Source organism: Momordica charantia (assembly GCF_013281855.1).
Source record: "Momordica charantia cultivar OHB3-1 chromosome 6 unlocalized genomic scaffold, Mcharantia_2.0 BLBB01000006.1, whole genome shotgun sequence".
Taxonomy (NCBI): Eukaryota; Viridiplantae; Streptophyta; class Magnoliopsida; order Cucurbitales; family Cucurbitaceae; genus Momordica; species Momordica charantia.
In genome coordinates, this window is record NW_028275164.1 from 15,583,176 (window position 1) to 15,609,451 (window position 26,276).

Below are 26,276 nucleotides of genomic sequence, written 5' to 3' on the forward strand. Positions count from 1 at the left end.
CTTGTGTAAAATTTGACTACTCATTAAGGTCGTCTACTCTTGCCGAGCTCAAATGGGGGCCAAGGAAGACTACATGGTATGACCTATGAAAAACCATGATAAGAAAGATCGTCGCATCTTTCAAACTTTGGAAGCACCGGTCAACTCGTATAAACCTGGTCATCCATGATGGTATGAGCCCACCGCAGAACTGGGTTATCTCGATTCGTAAGTCGCGCAGATGAGAAGAGGATCATTTGGGAAACTCAATAAATTAAAATTTGAAATTCTCAAAGTGTAAAACCTCGGAAAACATAACAAAGTCGAAAGAATTGCAATGTAGTAAAATCATGTGAAAGCTGAGCCGAGGTATATATGCCTCAGCTCAGTAGAATGTTTCTTTTTCCCCTCAAAGCAAAAAAGGAAAAGGCAAACAAAAGATGCGAAAAGAGAAAAGCTACTCTTCCATAGTGTCGTCTTCAATAGGCTTGTTGGCTTTTGCATCAACATCAGTCGTCTCAGCCCCTTCACTAGCATCAACAGGACGATCAACCTAGACAACCTTGTATTCTTGCTCAACAGCTGCAACGGCCTCTTCCAAGCAAGTAGTCTCGAGCTTGCCAATGGCATAGTAGAAACCTTTATCTGCTAGCTCGTGCGCCATGCCGTCGAACTTGCTGAATTCCTTCACTCTCTTCTCTAAGTAAGCCCAGCTCGTCAAGTTCTGTTGGGCTTCCCTCCAACCTTTCTCTGCCGATGCAACTCGCCCTCTCGCGTTCTACAGGTTGGTGCGAGCCTGCGAGATTGTGGCTCGAGACCTATCAGCCTCCGCTTCCTTCTCAGCTCAGACTCGTTCCACCTCCGCTTCGAGGTCAGCGATTCATTGCTCATATGAAGTCCGAGTATCCTCCTCCTTAAGGTCTCGCTCTTCAAGCTCGGAGCACACCATGGAGTCAGATAGGCAAGCATGATAGTGCAGCTACAAAAACTAAATGTTAGAGAAGACGACCCTCGAAATATGTTAAATGGGTGAAAGATATATGAAGTTACCTTTGCAGCAGGAGCCATTGTCCTCCTCAGCACATCTCCTAAATTCCTAGGTGTCTGGACAGATCACTCCACTCGGCGAGAGTTAGAAGACCTCACCTTTGTCGCGACATCGTGGATGCTCGGAAGTGAGAACTCGAGCTTGAAAGGGAATCTAAACCTGCCAAGCTAAGAGGGATCCTTCCCTTGAGTCAACTTCAATGGGAAGCGGTGGAGACTTGGAAGTGACTCCTGGGATCGGAGCGAGTCCCTCGTTCGTTTCTTCCTCTTCAAATGAGCTACCGACCCCTCGCCTCCCGCAACAGTTTGCAGAGGCTGCACTTGCAAAGCTTGGACTTTAGCCAAGTTGGCGAGCCCGGGGACCAGAATGTCAGCACTGCTCGTGCGCTGATGAGCTTGGGCAGTTGGACGTTGAGCAGCCGAGGATGAGGCGCGTTGTCGTTTATCGCTACAGAGACCGAAGAACTTAGAAGCCATCCCTGCACAGAAGTAAAACGTTAATAAGACGTGCTGAAATTTGAGCAGGCATTCAAAACGGAGGTTACCTTAGGAAGCCTTGCGTTTCACTAAAGCTTTGCGTTATCGAGGCTTGGGTAACCTCTTGTACTTGTCTGGCTGGTCGTGCGGACTAAGACCACTGGAGAATAGATGAGAATTGGAAACAAGAGCTTCGCCACACAGAGCGTATCTCAGGTTCCGACCTTAGGCACGCTAGAGGATCTCCCATGATTTGTTGCTTATCCTTGGTATGGGAGACGGTAGAGCTGTACCACAAAGTTTTATCAGAAAATAAAGCACTAAAACTCGTAAGAACCTAACTCTTACCTACGACACTCACCTACATCTCCGAACTCTACTGGGACGTGACAGATCGGCTCACCATCTCCATTTTTCACGAGCCAATCACCAGATTGAGGATCCAACACTCCTTCCAATTTTTATTAGAAGAAGGATTCCTAATGAGCTGACCTATGTTTCTACTAGCAGAGAGGTAATACCTACCCTCTCCCTTGTTTGAAGCTTTGACGGTGTGGGTGACTAAAGGCTGATCTACGGTAATCCTATCCTCCTCCTCCTCTCGGATGTAAGCCCTAATTTCGATAGACCATCCGTTGGGAGAGAGCTGAGCTGGGGCAAGGTTGACAACACTAAGAAACCTCTGGATGAGGGGATAGAGAGGAAGCCTAACCCCTCTGTTGAACATCTGAGGGTAAAAACTGACGAATCCATGAGGGGGATTCTCAAGGTGTTCACTGACCTTAGGGACCCTGAGGTCTATGGAGTCAGGGATGAGGTATTTCTTCTGAAGCTCGGCTAATCTACCTACCGAGCAGGTTGAGGGAGGAAGTTCGACTATAGAGTTTGCTACGAGAGTTCCTGAGGTAGACGTTAAGTTCGGGTTTTCTGAGGTAGACGCTAAGTTTGGCTCTCCTAAGGCACTCTCCGAGCTTGAAAAGCTGCTAGATTGGGATGACAAATCATGAGGCGAACTACTCATACTTAAAATGAATGAAATACCTAAAAGTTATCCGACAAATGAGGGAAAATACCTAATTTAGACGATGGCCGAGGTATTCAAGAAACTTCAAAATAAAGAATGAAGCGAAAAACTCCGCCTTTTATAGAATAGTCTGAAAGCGCAGAGACCGTACGATGAAGAAAGGATCGATGGACAAGATTCGCCCACGACAGGTTATTCCTCATGGCGACGATTGAGTTCTCGAGATAAACAGTAAGGCTGGCGTCATTGGTGACGTCATGCATTGACACATGGAATCTACCCAAACTTCAGATACCTCGGAATACTTCACCGAGCTGACTTCCCGCTCGTCGAAGTGGGGGCCAATGTTGGAGGCAGATTTTCACCTGCCACATGTCAACATCGTAAAGGTACTTGAATTAGAACACATTTAGAGTATAACAATTTGCTCAAGTCCTTTCAGGTCGGAAGCCATGGCACGAGCTGAGCTAGTTTCCCCTATTATATTATTGTGCAAATGGTCCGAGTCGATCTATGTCTCTAAAATCCGACAACACGCCACGTTTTACGGGCGGTCGGACGACCGTTAGCCTCATGTCGGAACTTCTGTCGGATCCAATCTCTATAAATAGATGTTCTTGCCTTCAATACAAGGTACGCGAATCCATTTGCATTCATTGAGTTAGATTGGATAAGAGCTAACTTGCTCGTCGGAGTGCTAACCTTGTTTTGCAGGTTCTTCGAAGGCTCAAGAAGGTCATCTCTTTCACTCCGACCTACGTGGATTCCGAGCTTGGACTTTTTCGGATCAAACAGAGTATATGTTATATCTTTTAATATTATATTTACTAACTTTTATTTAACTAAAAAAATAAGCTAACCTAACTTAAGGTATTCTTGGTATTCTTGGTAACTTTTATTTAACTTAAGGTATATTTACTAACTTTTATTCTAGTTCTAAAATAATTAGAAATAAGAAATAAAAAACAGGAAACATGGAAATAGAAAACGGAAAACAGAAAACGGAAAACGGAAAACGAGAACTTTACCAAATGAGCCATAATTAACAAATTGATGGATTAAACCAATGTTTTAAGTATGTAATTCTAAAGCAAGAAATTGCAAAGGATGTAAGCTGATGCAAACAACGATACTATTTTTTTTTAATTATTCAAATTATTCAAAATCAAATCTGCCAAAAGAGCAAGAAGCCTTATAATAGGGGTTTGGCTAACTCTAAGAGAAACCCTAAAAGTGTTTGGCTTTGTGCCTTAAATTTAAACAATTTAAATGAACTCTAAACAGAGAAAGCTGCCACATGTCGCTAGATAAAAGGTCAAGAATATCCCTACTATAACATGACTTAGTAGGATAAAATTAGAAAGTAAAGTTACATCAAAGGTTCAAAAAATTGTAGAATCGATGATGTAGATTCATATATATAACAAAAGTAGGAACGTCGAAAAATATCAAAATATCACATTAAGAAAATATACCTAGAACATCCACATGATAATCCAATTATATTTTAAGAAACTTTAAATTCATGAATATAAGTAGAACAAAGCAAAATAGACCTCAATCACCCAACACGACTCAGGTGTTAACGCCTTCGACACCGAAAGGGGGTAGATGTTGTCGATCCTTGTTCAAAACTTGATCCACGACTTTTGGACCTCTTCCAACCATGCACCCGATAGATCTTTGTTCTTTGCAAGCCTAGTTGTTTCATGGCTGATACAAACTTTTCTTTAACTGTCATGGCTTCTGCTACATCTACTTCATACACAGTGGTGGCTTTGCATAAAAAAGTGAGATAAATAGCCCCTCCATTTTGACTTATAATTGTCCTTAATCCCAGTCTCCTTTTTGGTATTCTAATCGTTAGGAGTCTCATCAAGTTCCTTTAAAACAACACCAATGGTCGCTTAGTCACATCATAGTTCTATAGGTCAAGTCAACCAAGCAAACCTAATAAAGACTTGGACATGCAAAATTTTTTCAAGAGAAGCAGCCCTTGGTAGCCATTCGGGAGAATACATCAGAGTAGCCATTCAAAGATCATCTACTCTTCCATGGATGAACGAATAAAAAAGTCAACTTGCTCGTCTTGTCTTACTCTCAAAAGAAAAGCAGTTAGGTTGGAAATAATTACATCCTTCCAAAGGCGATAAGAGGCAAGCAAACAGATTCGACATTGATGGTGAAGCAACATTACATCGAGTTCCTGCTTTTCCCAAATAGGAATAGGCTAGTAAAGATGCTCTTCAGATCTTCCCCGAATAAGTAGATGAAAAAAACTAACTTATTCCCCTACTCTTATCTCAACGGAGAAGCAAGTAGGTCTAAATATCATAACTTCTTTCTAGAAGTAGTAATAGCCTCACATCATGAAATCCAAGCTTATGGATTTCCTCGCCAACAATACTTTAACAGAGTGGATCCACGATATCAGAGAAAGTCACCATTATGACCTCTATCCAAACGCTGGATTAAACAAGACATCAACTCCTAGGGTAAAACTATGGAAAATCACATCAAATGAAATGTCTCGCTGATTTAGAAAGGTTAGACCCAACATGAAAGTCTTACTACTCTCAAGATTAAACCGTCCCACATTATGACCTTCAATCGAGCCAAATTTCATCAAGAGAGTGGGGCCACTCGTATGGGTAAAATAAATAAATAAATAAAAAGGAAAAAGAAGGCCAATTAATATCAATAGACCAGAAGACAACTAGAAGACTGATCAACATCAACAAGCCAAAAGGCTGACCAAGATCAACATACCAAAAGGCTGATCAAGATAAAGCAAACCAGAGGACCGATCAAGATCAACAAGCCAAAAGGTCGATCAAAATCAACGAGTCAAAAGGTAGAGCAAGATTAATAGGTCAAAAGGCCAATCAAGATTAATGAGCCAGAAGGTCGATCAAGAATAACAGACCAAGAATGGTAGACTACGAATGGTGGACCAATAATGGCCAACCAAGAATGTCCCTAGGTAAGTAGTACCAAAACAAAGAATTCCAACTAACTAAAAAACCTAAAAGATGACTTAGTTACAACTACTTAAGGTCAAGCCAATTAAGGAACGCTGTAAAGAGCATAATTGAAACAAGCAAAAAGGCAAGCTAAATAATGAGCCGAGTAGACTTAATTGTAGCCAACCAAGCTAATTAGGGAACTTCAAGGGTATTGTAATTGTAGCAAGTGAAAGAACAGAGCTAATAACGAGCCCAATAGACCTAATTATAGCTCATAAGCCAATTAAGAATCTTCAAGGGTATCATATAATTGTAATCAAGCCAGACAACCTAGTCGATTATAAGCCTAGTAGACTTAATTGTAGCATATTGAGCCGATTAAGGATTTCCAAAGGGTATCATAATTGTAAGTAGGCCGAAGAAGTAAGTCGATTTTGAGCTCAATAGACTTAGTTGTAGCCTACTGAGCTGGTTAAGGATCTCCAAGTGTATCATAATTGTAAACAGACCAGAGAGGAAAGCCACTTATGAGCCCATCAAACTTAAACGCAGCTTATCGAACCAATTAAGGAATCTAAAGGTTTGATCCAACAGACAAAACGACTGAGTCGATTAAGAAAATCCAATTGACTTTCTTTGTAGCTGGTTAACAAAACCAAATGGTTAATACTTTCAACACACATTTATGGTTTTAAATTTGTGAGCAACATACACATTGGATTGATGGGACAAAGAATGAAAACACGAACTACACACAAACACCAAATTATATAGTATTAACATAGACTTATATAGGGCATTCAAACCCACAAGGGTTATTTTGAAAGGGAGCATAAAGAACATTTTAGGTGTTTGTAGAGAGAGATAAGATTATCCTTTTTCTCTCTCCTCTCTCTTTAATTTTTTTTATTTTTTTATTTTTTTTTGGGTGGGGGTTTTAGTTTTCAAGTCCTAGAGTCCAATTCAAGGATGGTGGAAAGGTTCATTGGGTACATATATTGGGTTGTGCCTTGGAATATTTGTTTCACTATGATCCCATTTGCCTTTTGGGAAGGATGGAAGGCATCCCAAAAGGCATAGTCATCTCTATTGGAGCATAAGTTTGATGCCACTGTGCAAAGCCCTAACCCATTGAATGGCCCTTGCCCACAACATGCCACTCTTGATGTTTGAAACCCTGCCACATCATCAAATCAAGATTATTATGAAACGAGTTTAGCTCCTAAACTTTCAGAGTTGTGTTTAAAAGGTTTCTAAGCTTTAAAAGTATTTACAAACTAACTTGTGTTTTCAAAATATCTATTTTTGTTTATGAACTTTTAGATTTGTTTTATTTTAATGTCTATTTCACTCCATAGACTTTTCAAAAAATAATCATTTTGGTATTTTTTTTTAATTTTCTTTTAACAAATTCAGTAGTGGTTTTGAGTATACGCGTTAATATATTAATGTGAGCATGTGCGTATTCAAACTATATTGATTGAAAACGAATATTGGGTGAGCAAATATTAGATGACAAAATAATATAACAATCATGAATAAAATAGTTATTATTATTTATTATTTAAAATTTTGTTTTAAGTTTGGAGATTCGAATAAACGACTTAAAATTAAGAAATTAAAATAAAATAAATTAAAAGTTTGTGGATTAAAATGAGATTTAATTACAATAATTTAGAATTTAGAATTGATAAAAAAGGAGAGATACCGAATGGCAGAGGATTGGTGATGAAATCATTGTGCATTAGGTGAGTATTAACAGCCACAAACACATTGGATCCAATTTGACTGTTGAGTCCTTTGATCATCTCAAGAAGCTGCGGATTATACAAGGACGCCGCCCGCTGCAGCTCCGTCGAGCACTGCCCGCCGTTGCCACCCCTCATCGCCAATTCCGCTGGAACGCACCCGAGCGGTCCCGTTCCCGTCACTAGAACTCGCCGCGCTCCAAGTTCATACACCCTCTGCAACATAATCACAAATCAAGTACTATATTAAAAAAATTGACCGCTTATTATTTATGTAAAATAAAAAATATATATTTCGTATTTTTCTCTCCCACTTGAAAAATTTAATAGTAGTTGGCAGACAGATGGACGTATTCGACTAACTAAAGCGTTACTTTAATAAAAATTTAAAATAAAAATGTTTTAACCTTTATTCTTTATTGTTTTATCAATCTTTCAGTTCACATATATTTTGTTTACGTGTACATATTATCTTTCATCTAATTTATTATATTTGTTTCTTTAATTTTAACACAAAGTTTCCATGTAAATTATAATATTAAATTAATTTATCCAAGTCTAGTAGTCATATTTTTAGCTTTTATTCGGTTTAGTTCGTTTATTTTAAATAGTTAACATTTTGTGCTCTTTGCAAAACTCAAACAAACAAATTATGTACCCAACAAAATTCATTTAATACCAAAGCTATTGCAATATTTCTAGAAGTTAAAAAAAAATTAAAATAATCACTTTAAAAAAATTGAATAATAAAATAGATGGTTTGAAAATATAAAGACCAAAATTAAGTAACAAAAGTTGATATTAAAATGGTTAAAAGCTCCAAATATTGAACAAAAAATAGATTTATTCAGAGTGAAGTTTACCCATAAAAGTCTTAACAAATGAAGGAAAATAAATGTGTTAAAGTTGTGAAGTCTAGGTGTAAGTGGTAAGTGGAAGAAATTTACCAGAAGAAGTTTTCGATACTCGACGATGAGAAGCTTAACGTAATCAGGGAGAGCATACTGCCTCGATCGGGCAGAGAAGGGGACGAGAAAGTAATTGTTGACGAAATCATTGCCGCCGACGGTGATGATAACTAGAGCTCCGTTGACTAGCTGGGTTGTTCTCTCGGCTCCGATGATGCCGCCCACTCTCTTCTGGTACTCTTCGAAGTACTCTAGTTGTCTAAACATTCTTATTACGTTGATCTGCACCGCCACATGTCCATATTTTCTATAAGGCTAAGAGTAATATGTTAACAAGTTCAGCTTTTTCAGTCAAAGAAAATGAGGAAATTTGGGCATACAAATTGAATTCCAGTGTCATTCAGAATGCCAATGCCAGCAGAAGCAAAGTTCGCCCCGTCCAGCAACTTCCGACCATTGAGCTCGGGGCTCAAATACGGAAGCAAAAAATCCGAACCGAGGTGCTTACCTGAAAGACCATATGTTAAGAATATATATAAAAGATCAAACTCGAGTGAAAAAGGAGAGAGAATGAGTTCAAACAGATGAAGTCGGGGATGTTGAGGCCATTGGAGAAGCGGCCAGTCGGACGGTGTGTTGGAAAGTCAATGCCATACGGCAGCGAGTCTGCCCGGGCAGTGGTGGCAAGGTAGTTGTTGTTGCCATTGTCAACCAACGAGTCCCCAAACACGAAGAAAGCTCGCCCGGCCTCTGCTTGGGAACTTAGAGCTCCCAACGCCAACACGAGGCCGAGAACGAGCCACGAGCGAGCTGCCATTGAACCTGACCGGGACGAGAAAGATGCTAGGTTGGAGGTGAAAGTTTTGGAATGGGGTGGAAAATGGAGGGGAGTTGAAAGGATGTTATATAGAAAGGAAGACGAGGATGGGAGTTGTTTGATATCTCTTCATAGTGATTTAATAAATGGCTGTTTTTTTCTATCTGTTTTCTTCTCTACATTTCACTGCCAGCTCAAAAAGGGCATAGCATTGTGAGAGCTGAAAAAATTGGGTGTCATGTGGCAAAAGAAGCAAGTGACTTTTAAACAGTTTAAAGGTTGTGGTTTTATTTAATAGCTAGAGTTTTTTGATGGGTAATTATTATACAAAAGTTGGCCCATTTGGATTATTGTTTTCTTTTCATTTAAATAATATTTTCATCTTATTTGTTACATTGATTTATTTGTGTCTGTTTCAAGAGTCTATTTTGGTCGGTGTAATTTTAAATTTGGTTCATTTTAATTTCTATATTTTCAAAATGTTTGTACTATTAAAAAGTGAATATTTTAATCTTGATTTGAAAAATTTTATACTAAAAGAATCCTTTGATAGAAAATTATGACTATATTTTAATAAATTTTACAAGTGAGATGTCATGCAAAGAATATGATCGAAAGAAGATGAGATTAAAAGTGAAAATGAAGGGATCACACATTTTAAAAGTAAGGGATCAAAACAAATGTTAAGTACAAGGACTAAAATGATGAGAATTTCAAAATACAATAACTAATATAGACGTTTTGAAATTACATTGACCAAAATGAACTAAAGTCGAAAGTATATGATAAAAACGTATTTAAATCTAAAAATTAAATCTTCAAAGTTACATATATAATAAGGAAAATTGGACCATGTTATTGATTCAATTAAAATTAAGACAATTGATAATTCATAACTTATTAGTAACTAACTAAACAGATAAAAACAATAATATATATAAACCATATATATAATTGCAAAACCCATTATAACCTATAGTGCAATTCATTTTCAATTTGACATGTCCTACCACTTAAGGGTTTTAAATTTTTACAATTAAAAGCTGGTAGGTACAATAATATAGTAAACATTAAAAATTTTGCAAATTTTTTATTACACTGATTAGTTGTTATCATAAATATTTTAGGAACTCTGTTGATGCCGATTCCGAGGTTCACGTAGGTGCCATTCGAGTGTCACGTACACTCTCGTCTCTGATACTGTTCTACATCCACACGCATATATAAATCTTACACTGGTGTGTACACTGACAAATGCACTCTGATACTTAAATTATAACTCAAGTAGGGGCAAACAGTTATCGAGCAAAAATAATGAAGGAGCAGGAATCTCAATGATAGAGTTTGCTTCAATGTGTGTGTCGAGTCCTCACAGGGTGCAGGGAAAATACGGCTTACCTCTATTAGCATTGCCTCTTTCTTTATATATGAGATGGAGAGGATGTGAGGGGAGGTCTCCACTCTCATCATCTCATGGGCATTCACAAGGGAGAGGTATACCACATCGAGGGTTTGTGGGAACCACCGACATCTTCTATCTCCTACTATTGTGTAGGTGAGGGGCTTGGCAGCATCTTGTACGATCTTTGGTAGCACACAATAAGTTTGGGTACAGGGTGCCAGCGACCGTCTTATTATCAGGAGTGCACTCAATCGTGTTAGGTTGGTTTCCATACCAGGCCAAGATGGCTTGGTTCGCCTCCACATCCATGATAGATTAAAATTGAAAATAACCATGAAATTTTCTCTTTCTTTCAAAGCAAGGGAAATACAAGTCTTATTTTAAAAAAAAAATGAATAAATTCTTCACCTTTTCGATAGATATACCGAACTTTTTTTCTCTTTTGAGGGAAAAGAGAAGGCAAATATATAAACATTAATTTCATAAGAAGCATTATTAGAAAGTAGTGAATGTGATTATTAGAAAGTAGTGAATGTGACCAAGAGAGGAGACAGAGCAAATTTGAATTAAATTCTACCCACCATCCCCATCTATGTTAACCTCCAATACTTACATTTCAATAAAAACCCAAACTTGGTACCAATTAATATAGGAAAATTATGGTGGGTAGCAAAATTTTTTTATCAATTTTAAAATATATCACCTATTTTTTAAAATTTCAAATGTAGCAAAAATTTGCACTTATATCAATAGTATATCAGACACTCATATCAGTAGTATATTAAATGTGTATCACATACATATTGCACGGACACTCATATTAGTAGTATATTAGATTTATATCACATACCTATTACAAATATTTCAAACACTCATATCAGTAATATATCAGATGGATATCACATACATATATCAATAGTCACATATATCAGTAGTCAGATATAATATAGATACACTACAAATATATATTATTTGGGTAAAACTGTCAGTTTAAAATTGAACCTTCATTTTTTTTAAATACTATATTTGAAAAAAACTGAATGTGATTGTTATTTTGCTAATTTTACTAAACATTTTTTATATATTTACAACGGTTCCAATTATATATATCTTATTTATTTTGTCAATTTCCCATTATATATGTCTTATTAATTCCATCAATTATATTAACGTTTATATATATAATAATGATTATTGGTGGGTTGCCAAATCAAATATTCTTAACCGCTGCCAAAGCGAGCATAGCTCAACAATAATTGACATATATCTCCAATCAAAAGGTAAATATATATGTCCATTTTAAAAATATATTTAAAATCTTGATGGAGTTAGATTTCTTTTGTTAATGAATTGGATATGATAGTTAACTAACCTTGTCATATATAAGGATATCTTGTCACACATGCGTAGGTTAGGTTAATTTTAATTTTGTCAAGCATATCATTCACATTTCTGTTGACATTTCCACAGTATAAAAAAAAAAAAAAAACCTAATAAAATTTGAAAAACATCACTAAAATATCACTAAGACTAAGGTAGACATAATAATAATAATAATATATTATTATTATTAATTTTTTAGTTTATTTCAAAAATAATAAAATGCTTATTTGTTAATTTAAATGTTTGTTATGAATTTTTATTTTTATATTCCTCTCAACATTTTCTTAAAATTGGGAAATCGACATTTTCATCGTGATAAAAAATATTTAAAACACTACATTGAACCAATTATAGTTCTTCTCTTAAAACAATTTAATCTACTTGAATATAGTTCAATTGGTGAAGACATTAGTAATCAATAATTTTCCTTAAAAAATCATAGCTTTGAACTCTAACACTTCTTTGAAATATAATACTCTTAAGAAATTAAGAAGACAATAAAATTGTTAGTTTCTTTTAGGTGTATTTATGTGTTGGTCAATCTATTCTATTTATTATTTATCATTTTTCTAGAAGTATTTTAATATTGTGGACAAATTTTAGATAGGAGAAATTAGTTTTTTCCCTATCTTGTTACTCTTATTTTGTAAAAATATTAATAGAACTGTTATTTGATTATAAAATACATAACAAATATTGAAAATTTTAAAATCACATAATAATTTAACATTTATTTTGGAAAATTTTGTATTAAGTAAAATTAACATTTTAATCTAATATTTTAGAGAATAAGAAATGATAAATGATTACAATTTTTTTTCTCTTTTCGTAAAAAATATAGGACAAAAACTATAAAACAATGACTAAACATATCCTTATACTTCTAATTTCTTTTTTAAAGATAAAAACTAAAAGTCAGAAATAAAAAATAGACAACAAGAAACAAGTGTTGATGGCTTTCAAATTTTAGAGTTTTACTTGAATTTTTTTGAAGTATATATAGAATATTAAAAATTGTTATGATATATTTATTTGTAATATATATTATGCATTTATGAGTAAAAATGATAAGATAGTAATTTCATTTATATTTAAAAAATTTGGAAACTTAAAAAGAAAACAAAAAGCAATGTGTGTCGTCAAAGCGAATATAGCTCGACGGTAATTGATAATATATCTGTTTTATAAGCATTTTATTTTCAAAGAAAAATAAACTTATTTACTCACCAATACTTGTTATTGTGTAAAATTCTAACTCAAAAATTTTAAAAATAAAAAGTATTTTTCCAAAACTTGTTTTTGTGTTTTAAAATTGCTTAAGAATGCAAAATATTTATAAAAAAAAAACAAAACAAAAAAAGGAAAGAAAACAAGCCAAAGTTTATTTCTTTATGAAAAAACTAAAAATAAATTTATTATCAAATGGGATCAATATATATTTTTAGTTCCAAAAATTATATACAATTTTAGAAATGTTTTCTAAAATTGGAAATGACAAATAAGGACCCATTCATCTAAATTTCATATCTGTCTTTGAGACTTAGAGACAATTAACCTTCAAGTTGGGTATGCCAAGCCTTCAAACAAAATTAAGCCTTCAAATTTTTGCTTTCTTATTTATTGACCATATTTTTTTAATCTCAATAATGAAAAGACAAATTTTCAAAATTTAAGAGAGGGCCTTTATGGTTGCCAACCACTACAGCTACAACCATATCCTTCCACACCAATTAATTACTCTGGTAGGAAAAACAGTTGAACTAACCCCTAATGTAATTACCACAGGCTTCTTCCATTTCCAAAAAAAAAAAAAAAAAAAATGGGGGTGAAAATTTTGGAAACTGATTTTTGAGGCTCATAAATTTCCCCACCATAAAATATAGTGCTATTAGTAGCAACAATAAGAAAAGGGGTTTAAAAAGTCTTTAAACTCCCAACAATGGACTTTCCAACTGCTACTTGGAATCATGCAATTTTGACCTCTTTTGTTTTGGTTAGAGGTATTGGTCTGGGTTTTGGCTTTTTGACAGTATCAAAAGTACTTTCTCGTTCGAAATTTTAATGGTTTGGAAATAAATATAGAGTTGTTTGGGAAAAAGTCACGAGTTTAAGAGTATAAAACTAAACATTAAAGTGATTTTATTAAATATTTTTTTTATCGAGTACTTATAACTGAAGTAGTTGTGTTAAAAGTATTTATGACATGTTCAGGAGTGGAATTGGATCCCTGAAAATTCATTAGTTAAAAGCTCCGAAAGTGGTTGTGAAATGCGTTCGTAGAATGTTTTTGGTTCAAGTGCTTGCCACCAAAGTCCATTTTTAAAAGCATAATAAGATTACTTGCAAACTAATTAAAGTATTTTTGATAAATCACTTATATTAAAGGCATCTCCTTTCAAGTACATAAGGCCCTGAACTTTTTCCAAAGGGTATTTTAATTTTTTTAGTATGTATTTTTATGTTATTTCTAAACATAATCCTATGATAATTTGAATTGGAAGGTAGTCTTTGGAACGGTGAAGTGATAAGTACTTGCAGCCTTGTGGTACCACCTACCTTAAGGTCTCAAGTTTAAGTCCTACGCTGGTTACAACAGTATCGTTCATTCCACACAATAAATCCTAATTATATGGATCTACAGCATAAATCACACGACATCAATTCCGAAAAATTAAAAAAAAAAACTCCAAATATAAGAACTCAAACATTACAAAAAATTTTAAAAGTACTTTTAATTATTGAAAAAGTCACTTTTCATAATTCCAAAATTCATATCAAATTTTGTTTTTTTCTTAGTGCATTATTTGTAACGTAAAAAGATAAAATTGATGTGCTCTAGTTTTAAACAACTCATTCATCTCCTATAGATTTTCAGCCATAAGTTTCTTCATTTTTCTCTTTGACCTAAAAAAAATATACCCTACTAAGAGGGCAATCCATGAGGTCCAATACCCCATAGGTTATATGTCACATGATATCCTTTCCATGTTTGAAATCCTTTGTCTTTTATGAAAAAAAAGTATTGTTGGGGAATTTGGAGATTTAAATTTAGGATGGTGGTACTTCAAAACCCTCTATTATATAATCAATGGGCCTTTTCAATGTGTGATTGAATGTGGTAGAGAGTTGTAGGGGCTTAGGTGCATAACTTTTATTTAATATCTCATAAGTACTTTTTGACTAACCAAAACATATCTTGACGTAAATCTGGATCTTGGGTGTCAACACCCAAGTCTCTTGTCACTGCGCCAACACCCGAGGATGCAGGGTTGTAGGTAACTTGAGTTTAAGAAAGTTGTGTTTGAGGTATAGATTTGGATAAATTTGGGTTTAAAAAAGCTTATATTTGAACTGCTGGTTTAGGAAGTTTAAGTTTTAGGAAAATTGTGATTTGGGAATAACGTTTACAAATACTACCAATCTAGAGTCTCAATTTATTAACGATGTCAAATATATTTTTTACTTGATTTTTTTTTTTAAGTATTGGTAATTTCCAAATATATTAAATATTTTCAAAATTTTTAAAATAAAATATTTATTTCCATTCACTTTCTATTAAGATTGTGCTTTAAGGGGAAATTTTCTCTATCTTCAAATTTTACTTACCTCGTTCATCTAAGGTGTGCGGGGTGGAAAGTATGTCTATTATATTATACAATTAAAATAAAATAAAAAAAAATAAATATTTTCTGAGTGGGTCAAGATAGTTGAAAGTAAAACTACTCTATCCAAATATTCTACCTTCCCTCCCTTGTTAATGCTACATTCTCTTTCTTGTTAATTAGTGATTATTTGTCCAAACGAGTATATAATTCAAGGCTAATTGACATATATTTCAAACGAGGAGGTTCTGAGTTTGATCCCCACCTAGAATAAAAGAAAAATTACTCATTGTTTTATTTTATTTTATTCTTATTCCTATTTAAAAAAAATAGGCATCTTGGCGTACTTCTCTTTTTCTTAAAATATGTATGACTTTTTCATCTATTTTTTATTTTCCCTTTTCTTTATTACTTTGTTTTTCTATTCCTTTCTAACAATTTTATATCCTTTTCATTTTCTTCTTGAATGCAGGAAAATATTTGTATCTATTCATCCCCATGTCTAAGTATGTTATAATTAATTATTTGCTCTTTTTTAATTCTTAAATTCATCATTTTTATGAATTTTGATTATTATTATTTTTTAATATAACATGTGAAGTGAGGGATTCGAACTGACGACTTCTTGGTCATAGACAGGCATCAATTAAAAATTTTCAACATTTGAGTAAAAATATTCTTGAAATGTAGGTTTAGTTAAAAATTTTATTGTCCAATCAATAGCTAGCTCATAACATATAATTAAAGAACATTGAATTTTCAATAAGTTCATGAAATATTTTTCAACATATTTAAATTTATCACTTATGTTTGATTATTCAATATCTATAGATATTTACCCAAATTGAATTCCAAACCATAATACCATCCCATTCACTCGAGCAAATACAACTTCAATTATTCTTCATGAGAATAGACAGGACTGGAAAATCAAATGATTTTGATGTAGGAATATAATATAAGGAAAAAAGTTACTATATGATCCCAACATTGCTTATTATCTCTCTTAATTAATATTTTCTCATTTGCACATTTAAAGTTTTTTTTTTAATGAAATATTGTTTTATCCTTTGTGGAAAAAAAGATATATGTTGTCTTATTCTAAAGTTTTGTTACTATCTACTCTTTTAGTTTTTGTTTTTATTTAGTGATGTTTAAAATTTCTTTAATGCATATTGGGAACACATAAAATTTACTTATATTATTTCAAATTAGAACAATAAAACAATTATTTAATTATTTGAAAATAAATTTACAAATAAAAAGAATACATCAAAATGAGTAAAAAATAAAATAAAATTATAATATTGATTAAATGGGCCCATAAAACAATTATTTGAAATAAAACTACAAATAAAATGAAAATATCAAACTAAAATAAACAAACTTTTCTTCTTATTTTTAAAAAATTTGGGAATGAAAATAGAGAAGAAGATAAAAATTATTTAAATACCTTAAGGAAGGAAGAAACTGAAGATGTCAAAAAAAAATTTGAATAACAATGAAAAAAAGGAAAAATAGAATTAAAAAAATTAGTTTGAAGAGAGAAGAAATCTGCCAATGAAAATGCAAAAGATAAGTGAAGATGTTTAAAAAAGGAGAAAAAAAAAGTAATCAATAATCACATACGAAAGAGAAGGTAGATTCCGGTAGAGTAATTTTAAATCAAATATGTGCACCCCACTTTAGAAATATTTATTTATTTTATTTCTCTATTAATAGACCTACTTTACCCTCTCCACAAAAAGTGGGGAGGGTGAGGAGTGGCCTGCTTTCCTCCTATGTTCCTCCTCCGTGAAAGGGGTACCTTTTCTCTCAATCTTCTGACTGAATTTTTTCAGACAGTGTTTTCTCTCTGTTTTGCTCTGATTCTTCTGTGGTTTTTTTCAACAACGTGGTTTTTTTCAACAAGTAAGTAGTATGGATCTAAATATAAAAAGGATCTCTTTTGCTGGTGTGGAGGCAATTTTCAGGGAGGATCTTTCTTCCCCGCTGGTTTATGTGATAGTGGACGGTGATCGGGTGTTGGGGATCTCCCTATTGGATGTTGACCATGTTGTTGTGGCTGATAGAATCAAAGACAACATTGTTATGTATGGTCCGTGGCTTAGTCATTTGGGCACTTTGAAGAGTTGTTAAACACATAATTGGAGAGAGCACCCGCCAGTCATCTTTTGGGATGACTCTTCATCTTCATTTCGTTTTGGTTCAGAGAACTTCCATGGTCCAAGGGCAAGGAAGACGGAGCAGCAGGTGGGCGGAGGAGCAACAACAATCGATTCAAACACCGTTTTGGAATATGGGGAGGCTATCGATCTTAATTGTATTAAAATTTGTGATAAGCATTATTTGAGGAATTTACCTACTTCTTCCTTACATGTCAAGGTGGAGAATAATAAGGCAGCTTTGGAGGCAATTATTTCTTTCCAATTGTGAATAGGGATGCCATAATTGTCGAGATACCTTCATTAATTGAGGATCCCCATGACTTTTGAGAAGGTGTTCAGTAGGTTAAATTTTTTTCATATTCCAGTTCCTAGAATAGGCTGTTTTATTGGCCAAGTATGTCATTTTTTATAGTTTTCCTTCATGGATTGTGATGGTCACCACTTTGTCATATAACCACACTATTACACACTTTAACACTCTGTTTGTAACTTGATTTGAAATGAACACAATGATTTTTAAATCATTTATGTAGTTTGGTTTGAAAACCAAAGGAGGAAATTTGAAATCAAAAGCGATTGAAATCACGATTTTTGTTAAAAAATTTCGATTCCAAATAAGTCGGATTTTGAAGGGTCTGAAATTAAAACATAACAAGTTCCAAATTTACCCTATTTTATAGGAGAAAAGTAGATCTTCCTTTAAAAAAAATATTCACATCATTCCACGTTACACCCATATAATTATTTTTTGAATTTTTTTCTACTCAACTTGTGAAGCATATTACAATTGTTTTCTCTTTTGCCCTCATACATATATCTTTTTAATCACTATTGAATCAAAATCTAAGTTGATTTCCTATTTTGCTGGGTGTGTTTCAATTAGTTTTATTCTTTTTTATTTCAATTTTTATAACACTAAATTGGATCAAAAGAATTTTCGAATAGGATGCATTTGGGAAGGGATCGATATTTTGGTATAGGGGTGTAAACGGTTCAGTTCGACTCGGTTTGGGGCCGAGCCGGTTCCAAACTGCAAATTTATGGAAGGAATAGAAAAATTAGAGCCCGAAGGAATATACTAAACCTGTGCCGAAATGGCCGATGAACTGACGGGTTAGTCGGTTCGGCATGATTGTTAAATCGCACGCGTGCGAAGGGGCTAGGCACACAGGTTTGGGCTAGGCGTGGGTCAGGTTGTGGGGCGAGCACGTGTGGGATATACTGGGATGTGGGATCCGGTCTGGGAATTGTCCAAATGGGTGAGCCTTGCATGTAGGTTTGGGCCTTTGAACTTTGATTTTAGTGTGGTGTGGGCACTGCCTCTATTCTTAAATGATAAATCTGACATTGTGATAATGACTAACTTTCAATTATGATTTAATTTTCAATTTTATTTAAGATAAATATGCCCCTTCAACCAAATAGCAAAAATATGGTACAATTCTACCTTTTGTTTACGATAGATATATCTTAAACAAAAACATATTGATTTTAGGAAATCTTTAACCAACTTATACTACCTAAAAAGATGGATAATAATTTTAGGAAATCGACGATCTATACGCCTAATAAATATTTTACAAATAACTTGAAGATCATTTTTTATTTTATTCTTTAAAATCCTAAATTTACAAGAAAAATAGAAAAGCTAAAATATGAACTATAAACTTAAAGAAGATTTAATTGAGACGAAGTTTAAGGGATTTTGGAATATAAAAAGACTAAGTATATTGGAAACTAAAATAATCATACCATGTGTTTTGTCGTGTGTCTAGCACGGATATATGCTCCCTATTATAAAGTCACACTTTCGCTTCCTCTGTATATGGAACTATCCACGGGGTCTGTATCCACAACTATACAGCAGGCTATAGGGCATATACATAATACAACATACGTCATTCAAACTTTGTATATGGAACTATCTCCACAAATCTTATCATTCTTCTATTCTCTGAAGAACGCGTTTGTTGGTGCGTCTAGAACATGTTGTGCTTCCACTTATAATGTCACCCTCTTCTACTTTTTCCATTTTTTTAAAGAACACATATTCTGGTGCATCTAGAATTGGTGTGTGCTCTCCATTATAGAGTATCTATAGAGTTTGCGAATGTGTGTCTATATGACCTGAGTTACATTCACACTTTCACTTCCACTGTATGTGGAACTATCTATAAGGTATCTATGCACAAAGTTACTGACCATGTAACTCAACAAAATTAGGGCCCACACCACTACGATTGCTAAAATGTACTCTAAAATTTGGATTTTCACAACAAAAAATAGTCATAACAGTATGAAGAAGATCATAAGTAGATTTGCTTTTAAAAAAGAGTGGACTGCTTTTTCATTAGAGCATAGCCTAGAAATTGGAGATCATTGGTACACTCTTTGTCTTCTACATCGTGGCCAACGTTATTATTTACTAGCATTACGTCATGGTCGGAAGGACTGATCCATGTTCGACATTATCCTTCATCATCTACTCATTCTCACTTATCATCATCAGATTCACTCTCATGTGGCACTTTGTAAGTCTAGGTAAGGCCAAAACCGCCTTACTCAACGTCAATTAGGATTTAACTCATTCTAGAGGAATTTCCATGGAAAACAAGATTGATGCACGATGAAGATTAGTGAGAGGACCCATGCAATGGAATAGAAGATTAGCGAGACAGGATGGTGGCAAATAAGGTAGCTGGAATGAGTTAAATCCTAATTGGGCATAGAGAGATTGATTTAATTTTGAAACATGATCTATATTAGTTTAAATTTTATTTTCCATTTATGTAGGGTAGAGATAATTTTAGGGATTTAGTTTTGAGTTTGATACAGAATTTGTGGCTCCTGAAATGTGGGCCGATAAAATTGTCAAATGACGTAGTGGCAGTCTCCGTGAACCCAGGGACAGCGGATGTGTTCGGTAAAAATGAAAAATTACCCCTTTCATAATTTTCGTAAAAGATGTGTTGCCATTAAAATTATAAAAATTACGATCATTTTTCATTAGTGTGCTGTGGATTTGGCCATTACCCAGGATTTCCATAAATATTTTCAGTTTTGTTTCACTACAGGAATGACCAAAATAAATAACGCATTTTAAAAATAGTCAAACATATCAGATATTGCATAAATGGCTAAGTGTCATTTTTTTAATCATAAATAAATATTTTATACCAATATACCCCTATACAAATTAAATATATATGCTTAATTTTAGGAATTTATTTGATAGAACGGATAGCAAAAACAACGAACCTTAATCGTAGGGAATCAATTGTATCTAATAAAACAATCAAATAATGAAAAATAAATTTTAAACGACTTAAATCTAATTTAAAATTGATACTCTATATTTTGAAATCAGATTTTGAAAGTAGATATTAAAACTATTAAAAATTTGTTTAGGTAGATTTTGAAATTTACAGATCTAAATGTAAAATTCCTAGAAATGAAAGAGTAAATATGAATATGGAAATTTAAGAAAACCTAGAACCATAACCTTGTGTCTTGAAGTGGAGGGATTTAGGTTTGTAATATAGCAGCCCGCTCCTTTTTGCCTCATATCTCCATCTAACTCCTCCAACTTTCATCTCTACATATAGTCCTCTACCATCGCTGTCAGGTCTCTAGTTAGCTCCTATGTTGCCTTAGTCCTGTTTCGGTTAGTTCATCCGTCCCTATTCGATCGGTTTCGTCCTATTTCGTTCAGCACTGAGGCTGTTGGAACTCAATCTCCTCCCATATACAGTCCGTGCACTACCGCTGAAACTTTTTGTTATGTTCTTTCCAGCGTCGAACATCAAGATCTACCCTCACGTCCAGCATCACCTAGCCTAGATATGTCGTCTACCATCGCCTGCTGCCAACCGCACCAATGAGGGAACCCCAAACGAGATCCACCACGTGTCAGTTTGTCACTCGTCGAATTGCAGATCCACCCAGATCCATAAGTCTGCGTGCCGCCTACGCTCTAATCCATCGTCCAATGCCCCGATTTGTCGTTCCAGCTGCCTTTTCAACAGTTGTTTGAGGGAGGTAAGTCCAACAGTCTTTTTGTTCTAATTTTTGGACTTTGAACCATGGAAAACAAACAAAAGAAAAGTTTAAAAACTTGTTTTTTGCCTTCCCGTAATTTAAAAAGAATTTTAAAATCAAACTTGAGGAGTATATCGACATAAGTCCAACTACTTTCTATATTTAAATAAATTAAAATCTAAATAAAGTCAGTAGATATGATCAAAGTTAGAAGATGAGCATCTCGACGATCAAGTGAAAAATTAAAAGCTGCTGGTATAACATCAGGGTGTTCAAAGGAATCGTGCAGAATCACCTTAGAAAGGGAAAGAAGAGGTATAACTTCAATAGTTATCTATAAATGTCTTGTTCGGTTTTACAAAGATAAATGTCTTATATTTAAATATACAGACTCAATCATCAAGAACCCAAGCGGAGGTTGCCATGAATACTGCAGAGTGTGAGGATGCTCAGAAAAGGCAAAATAAGAAATTGAATGACATCGACAAAAAGTGGGGCAGTGGAGACTTAGTGGGACGTAAGGGGAAATAGGCTAAAGTAACTTCGAAGGAAGATGCAATTCTGTTTGCTGTGAATGACTCTTCTACAATCTTCACGAAGAAAAAGCTTGACATTTGTCTCATTGGAAAGTCGTTATTGACAAGAGTTATCAGATTTGATGTCATTTCCTTTTTGGATCATATTTTCTATCTTCCAATGATTTGTGATGATTGTTATGCTATTATAGGTGTTGATAGAGGAAAACCAAACCAATATGGAACATGGTTGTGTTTCTCTGAAAATAAAGAAGGTGAAATTCACAAGTTTGGAAGGGGCGATAAAATGGCACATAAGGAAACTCAGTCTAAGCTATTTGAATCTGAGTGGCGGCTCGTCCGAGATGATCATCAGAGCAGATCCTGGTCCGAACGTTTCAGATCCAACCCCATTTAAAATGTCAATTATACGGGGAAAGTTGCTGATTTTCAGAATCCCTTCACAGTTGTAGGATAAACAATAAAAAAGTTTCCCAAAGAAGGAAACAAAAAGAAAATCATGGACAACATAACAATTAATGTGACAATTCATAAATTAGATCGTCCCTCATTCCTCTCGAGCGCAGATCCTGCGCTTGGAAATCTTGTTTTAAATAGGGGCTTATGTCAAGAGGGCTCAACATAATACAATCAATCTACTTGTTTTGTCTGTACAAACCCTGAATTAGCAGATTTGATCTATCAAAATTGCGCATGTCAAAGTATTTGGTCCGGCTTCGGAAGGGTTATTCTGAAATTTGATTGTCTTGTGGCTATCGCGTTGCTATCACAGGAATTTGAGTTATTAGATGAGACGACAGTGTTGGTGTTTGAACTCTTGAACTCTTGGGGCTAGAAGTTCTTCTCCAAGGTATCCTCTTCATCCATGTGCAAAGGGAGATGATTGTCTGGACAAATCAATTGCCAAAACATGCTCTTGTATCTCAACTTAGTGCCTCATGGAATACTGACTTTCCTTCGTGGGTTCTTTATCAAAATGGCCCACCTTTTTCAATTGTAGCCCTTGTGGCATATTTAATTTAATGCAAGTATTGATTTGAGTTAAAAAAAAATAGTGATACATGCATTGCCCTTCTAAGTTTAATAATTCTTCTATTTGTATATACATTTATTGATCTTCTAAATTTAAGAATTTATCAAATGTTTTAAATGATGATACAAAGTCTGATGAAGAGAATGGAACGATGAATGATGAGTTGCAGTGAAGAGAAGAGAAATAAAAGAATATTCAAAAACTGAATCTGATGATGATATTTCCTCAAAGATGCTACAAATGTAAGGAGAATATCATACTAAAGAAGGTGAGCGAATCTCACCATTAAAGCTTAATTTTGATAATAATGTGTACTAACTTGAAGAATTTAGGTTCATGTTAATAAAGAGGTTTTAAAGAAGGGAACTGATGGACAAACATGTTGTCACTGATTTAGAAGATGATGATGACGAGGTAGTTTTTATTTGCTTTAGTAATATATGCACCCAATAGATACGTATAACTTTTTTTTTTATCATGCTTAAAGATAATATCTACCTGATGAAAAAGTCAAAGAGAACCAAACTGCTTAAGATTAATCTTTGCTGTAAACACTAATACAAATATGAGTTTTAATGTCAGACAAAAATGAACATAGAAGAAACAATGTCAGACAAAAAAATACAGAGGAAACAATATCAGACAAGCTAAAAAAAAAGGCACTAAAACAGAACAATTTTTTTTTTTAGGTTTCAATGTCGGGCTTAGCCCGCCATAGCCAGCCATTAAAAGTGACACATTTTAAACCTAACTTAAAAATTTTATACTTCTTAAACATTTTACCTCCTCAGTTCCCACCACATCTTTCAATGTCGCTCTCCGGTCTCTCCCAACTCACACCAAACCACCTTTCTTCTCTCCCTCCTCCACTGATCTCTGCCGACGACACATTACCGCGACATCGATGGAGCGGCGGGAAGCTTTCCCCTCAGACAACTTGCGAAGACAATTACGAACGACACAAAAACAACCCCCAACAATATCTACCAAGACCCAGCTCGAGTTCATGACCCCTAGACCTCTAATGGTGCGATTTGTCCCATATATCACATTTGTCCTTGAACCATATTTAAACAAGCCTATATCTACGATATCCACGTCCTATCAGCTCAGGTATTTACAAATGTCATCTTCAAAGAAATTACGTAATTGTATTGTCTGAACAATATGCTTTGGTCTACACCGAAAAAGATCCTAGCATAAATTATATTGCATTCCTCATACTTGTAATGTAACTTTTTACTGTGCTGAAATCTCTCGTAAGAGTTTGTATGAAATAAGCTTTTATTGTTTTGTGGCAGCTACTACACTTGGTTAATTCATGGTGATATACTTGGAGAGGAGGCATAGTCATTCAATTGTGTTGGAACTTACCTGACTGTTGAATATGAAATCCTGTCAAAAGAATTACTAGTTTTAATGCTGCATGAAAATAATCTATCTTGTAAACTCGTTGTATACATGTGTGTTTGTGTATATATGTATATTGTTGGGCATAACATTGTATTAAATAAAAAGAATGGATAAAATTGTATTGAGTAAAAAGAATAGGTAAAATAGAGAAGATAAAACATCCTTCCCAACAGAATAGTTACTAGGGGTGATGCCAGGGATCAATTACGAAAGTGTGTAGAAATGGAACTCAAAATAGAAGGTGAGAAGATGCCAATGGAAAAGGAAGTCTTTCTATGACCTCTCGTGTAAAAATTCCTTCTAAATTTGAGGTTTCAATAGCAATCCTTGAGTTACAACATCTTGAAACGGAGGTTGAAGATAACATTAACAATGTAATCGTTAACCTCCCTCCCTCACGATCTTTCCCAATGGGGTCAATTTAATGTCTTTCTCACTGAAGTTGGTAGTAAGTAGTAAGTACAGAGGCATACAAGTGCTATTCCTTGAACATGGTCGTGTCGTGATAGCTCCTATTCCTTCACCCTCCCATGGTGCTTCATACTTTGGCTTGTGGATTGAGTCAACTCTAATTATTTTCTTTTCCAACTAATTTTGTTTTCTACTTTGGGATCAGTGGCCTATAAATTAACATTTTATTGGCAACTGCAGATAGAAAAGCAAATTTATTTTGTCCACGAACGTATCTGTGGAGGGACCCTTGCAGTTGAAAGGGAATATATTGAAGGTGTTCTTGAAACACCTTTTGTTATTGAAGTATCAGGGTAGCTAATGTTGGCTTTTTGACCTTAATCTCAAATTAATTAATTTTAATTAATTAATTAATTAATGTTTTGATGATAACAAACTTCATTTTATTTATTGACATTTTTTGTATTTTAAAGTTTCTATAGTGTAGAGCTCGTTACAACGATTCCAACGACTGTTAGATCATCCAAATCGGAGCTCAAACAGAGAAGTTACGATCGAAACAAATTGGAAGGAAAAATACCCGAGAAGATGACATGGACAGTTCGTAAGGTGACAAGTGACAAGTTTCTTTTTAAAGTATATATATATATTGAAAAAGAAAAGAAAAAGATTAAAAAAAATCAAAAAAAAATCAAAAGTTACCAACGGTAACTTTGTTAAAAAAAAAAAGTCACTGTCACATTAAATGTTGTGTCAGTTTAAAAAAAAATTTTGAAACTTTACCGTTTTCTCACACATATATATATATATTATTAATATTATATATAATTAAAAAAACTTGTCACATCTCTTTATATATATATATATATATTATTCTTAATTTATTTTTTTCAAAATTATCTCAACCATTCATTCTTAATGATTAAGATCTAATGGTTTAAAATTAAACTTGATTTTATTACCATTTTCTTCCCTCTATTTAAACTAAACTTCTCATTCAAAATTACACAACAATTCTCTTATTTTCAATCCTCCATAACTTCAAAATTCTCATTTTGCTAATCTCTCCAAGTTCTCAATTTTTCTTTCCATCTTATTTGTGAGAGAAATTTTATTGTTGTGAGGATTGAAATTTTTTTGACCTCAAATTTGTATATTTACTCTATTTGAGAGTTTGTAAGTGTGTGTTTCAAAATCTTCAACTTATTGTAACCATGTGATCCTCACCGTGGAGAGGATCGTCTTTGCTCTCGTGAAGAGTAGTGTACCGGTTTGATTCCTACCGTGGAAAGAGTCAGAATTTCAATTTACAACCCAAGAGGTG

The 26,276-nt window shown here is 34.1% G+C and overlaps 1 protein-coding gene across 2 annotated transcripts; it reads right to left on the minus strand.

The window, feature by feature from the left end:
* Window positions 1-6,242: 6,242 nt before the first annotated feature.
* Window positions 6,243-9,103, minus strand: LOC111019605 (GDSL esterase/lipase At5g33370). 2 transcript variants are annotated; one of them, XM_088125839.1, is made up of 5 exons: window positions 8,732-9,103; window positions 8,530-8,657; window positions 8,189-8,464; window positions 7,202-7,457; window positions 6,243-6,670 (listed from the first exon to the last, which is right to left on the minus strand). In XM_088125839.1, the coding sequence occupies exons 1-5, from the start codon at window positions 8,964-8,966 to the stop codon at window positions 6,438-6,440; spliced, it is 1,128 nt and encodes a 375-aa protein (XP_087981965.1). In that variant the 5' UTR covers window positions 8,967-9,103; the 3' UTR covers window positions 6,243-6,437. The 2 variants fall into 2 exon arrangements, with proteins under 2 accessions (XP_087981965.1, XP_022151690.1); XM_022295998.2 differs by having other exon boundaries at window positions 8,189-8,431; window positions 8,732-9,091.
* Window positions 9,104-26,276: the final 17,173 nt, after the last annotated feature.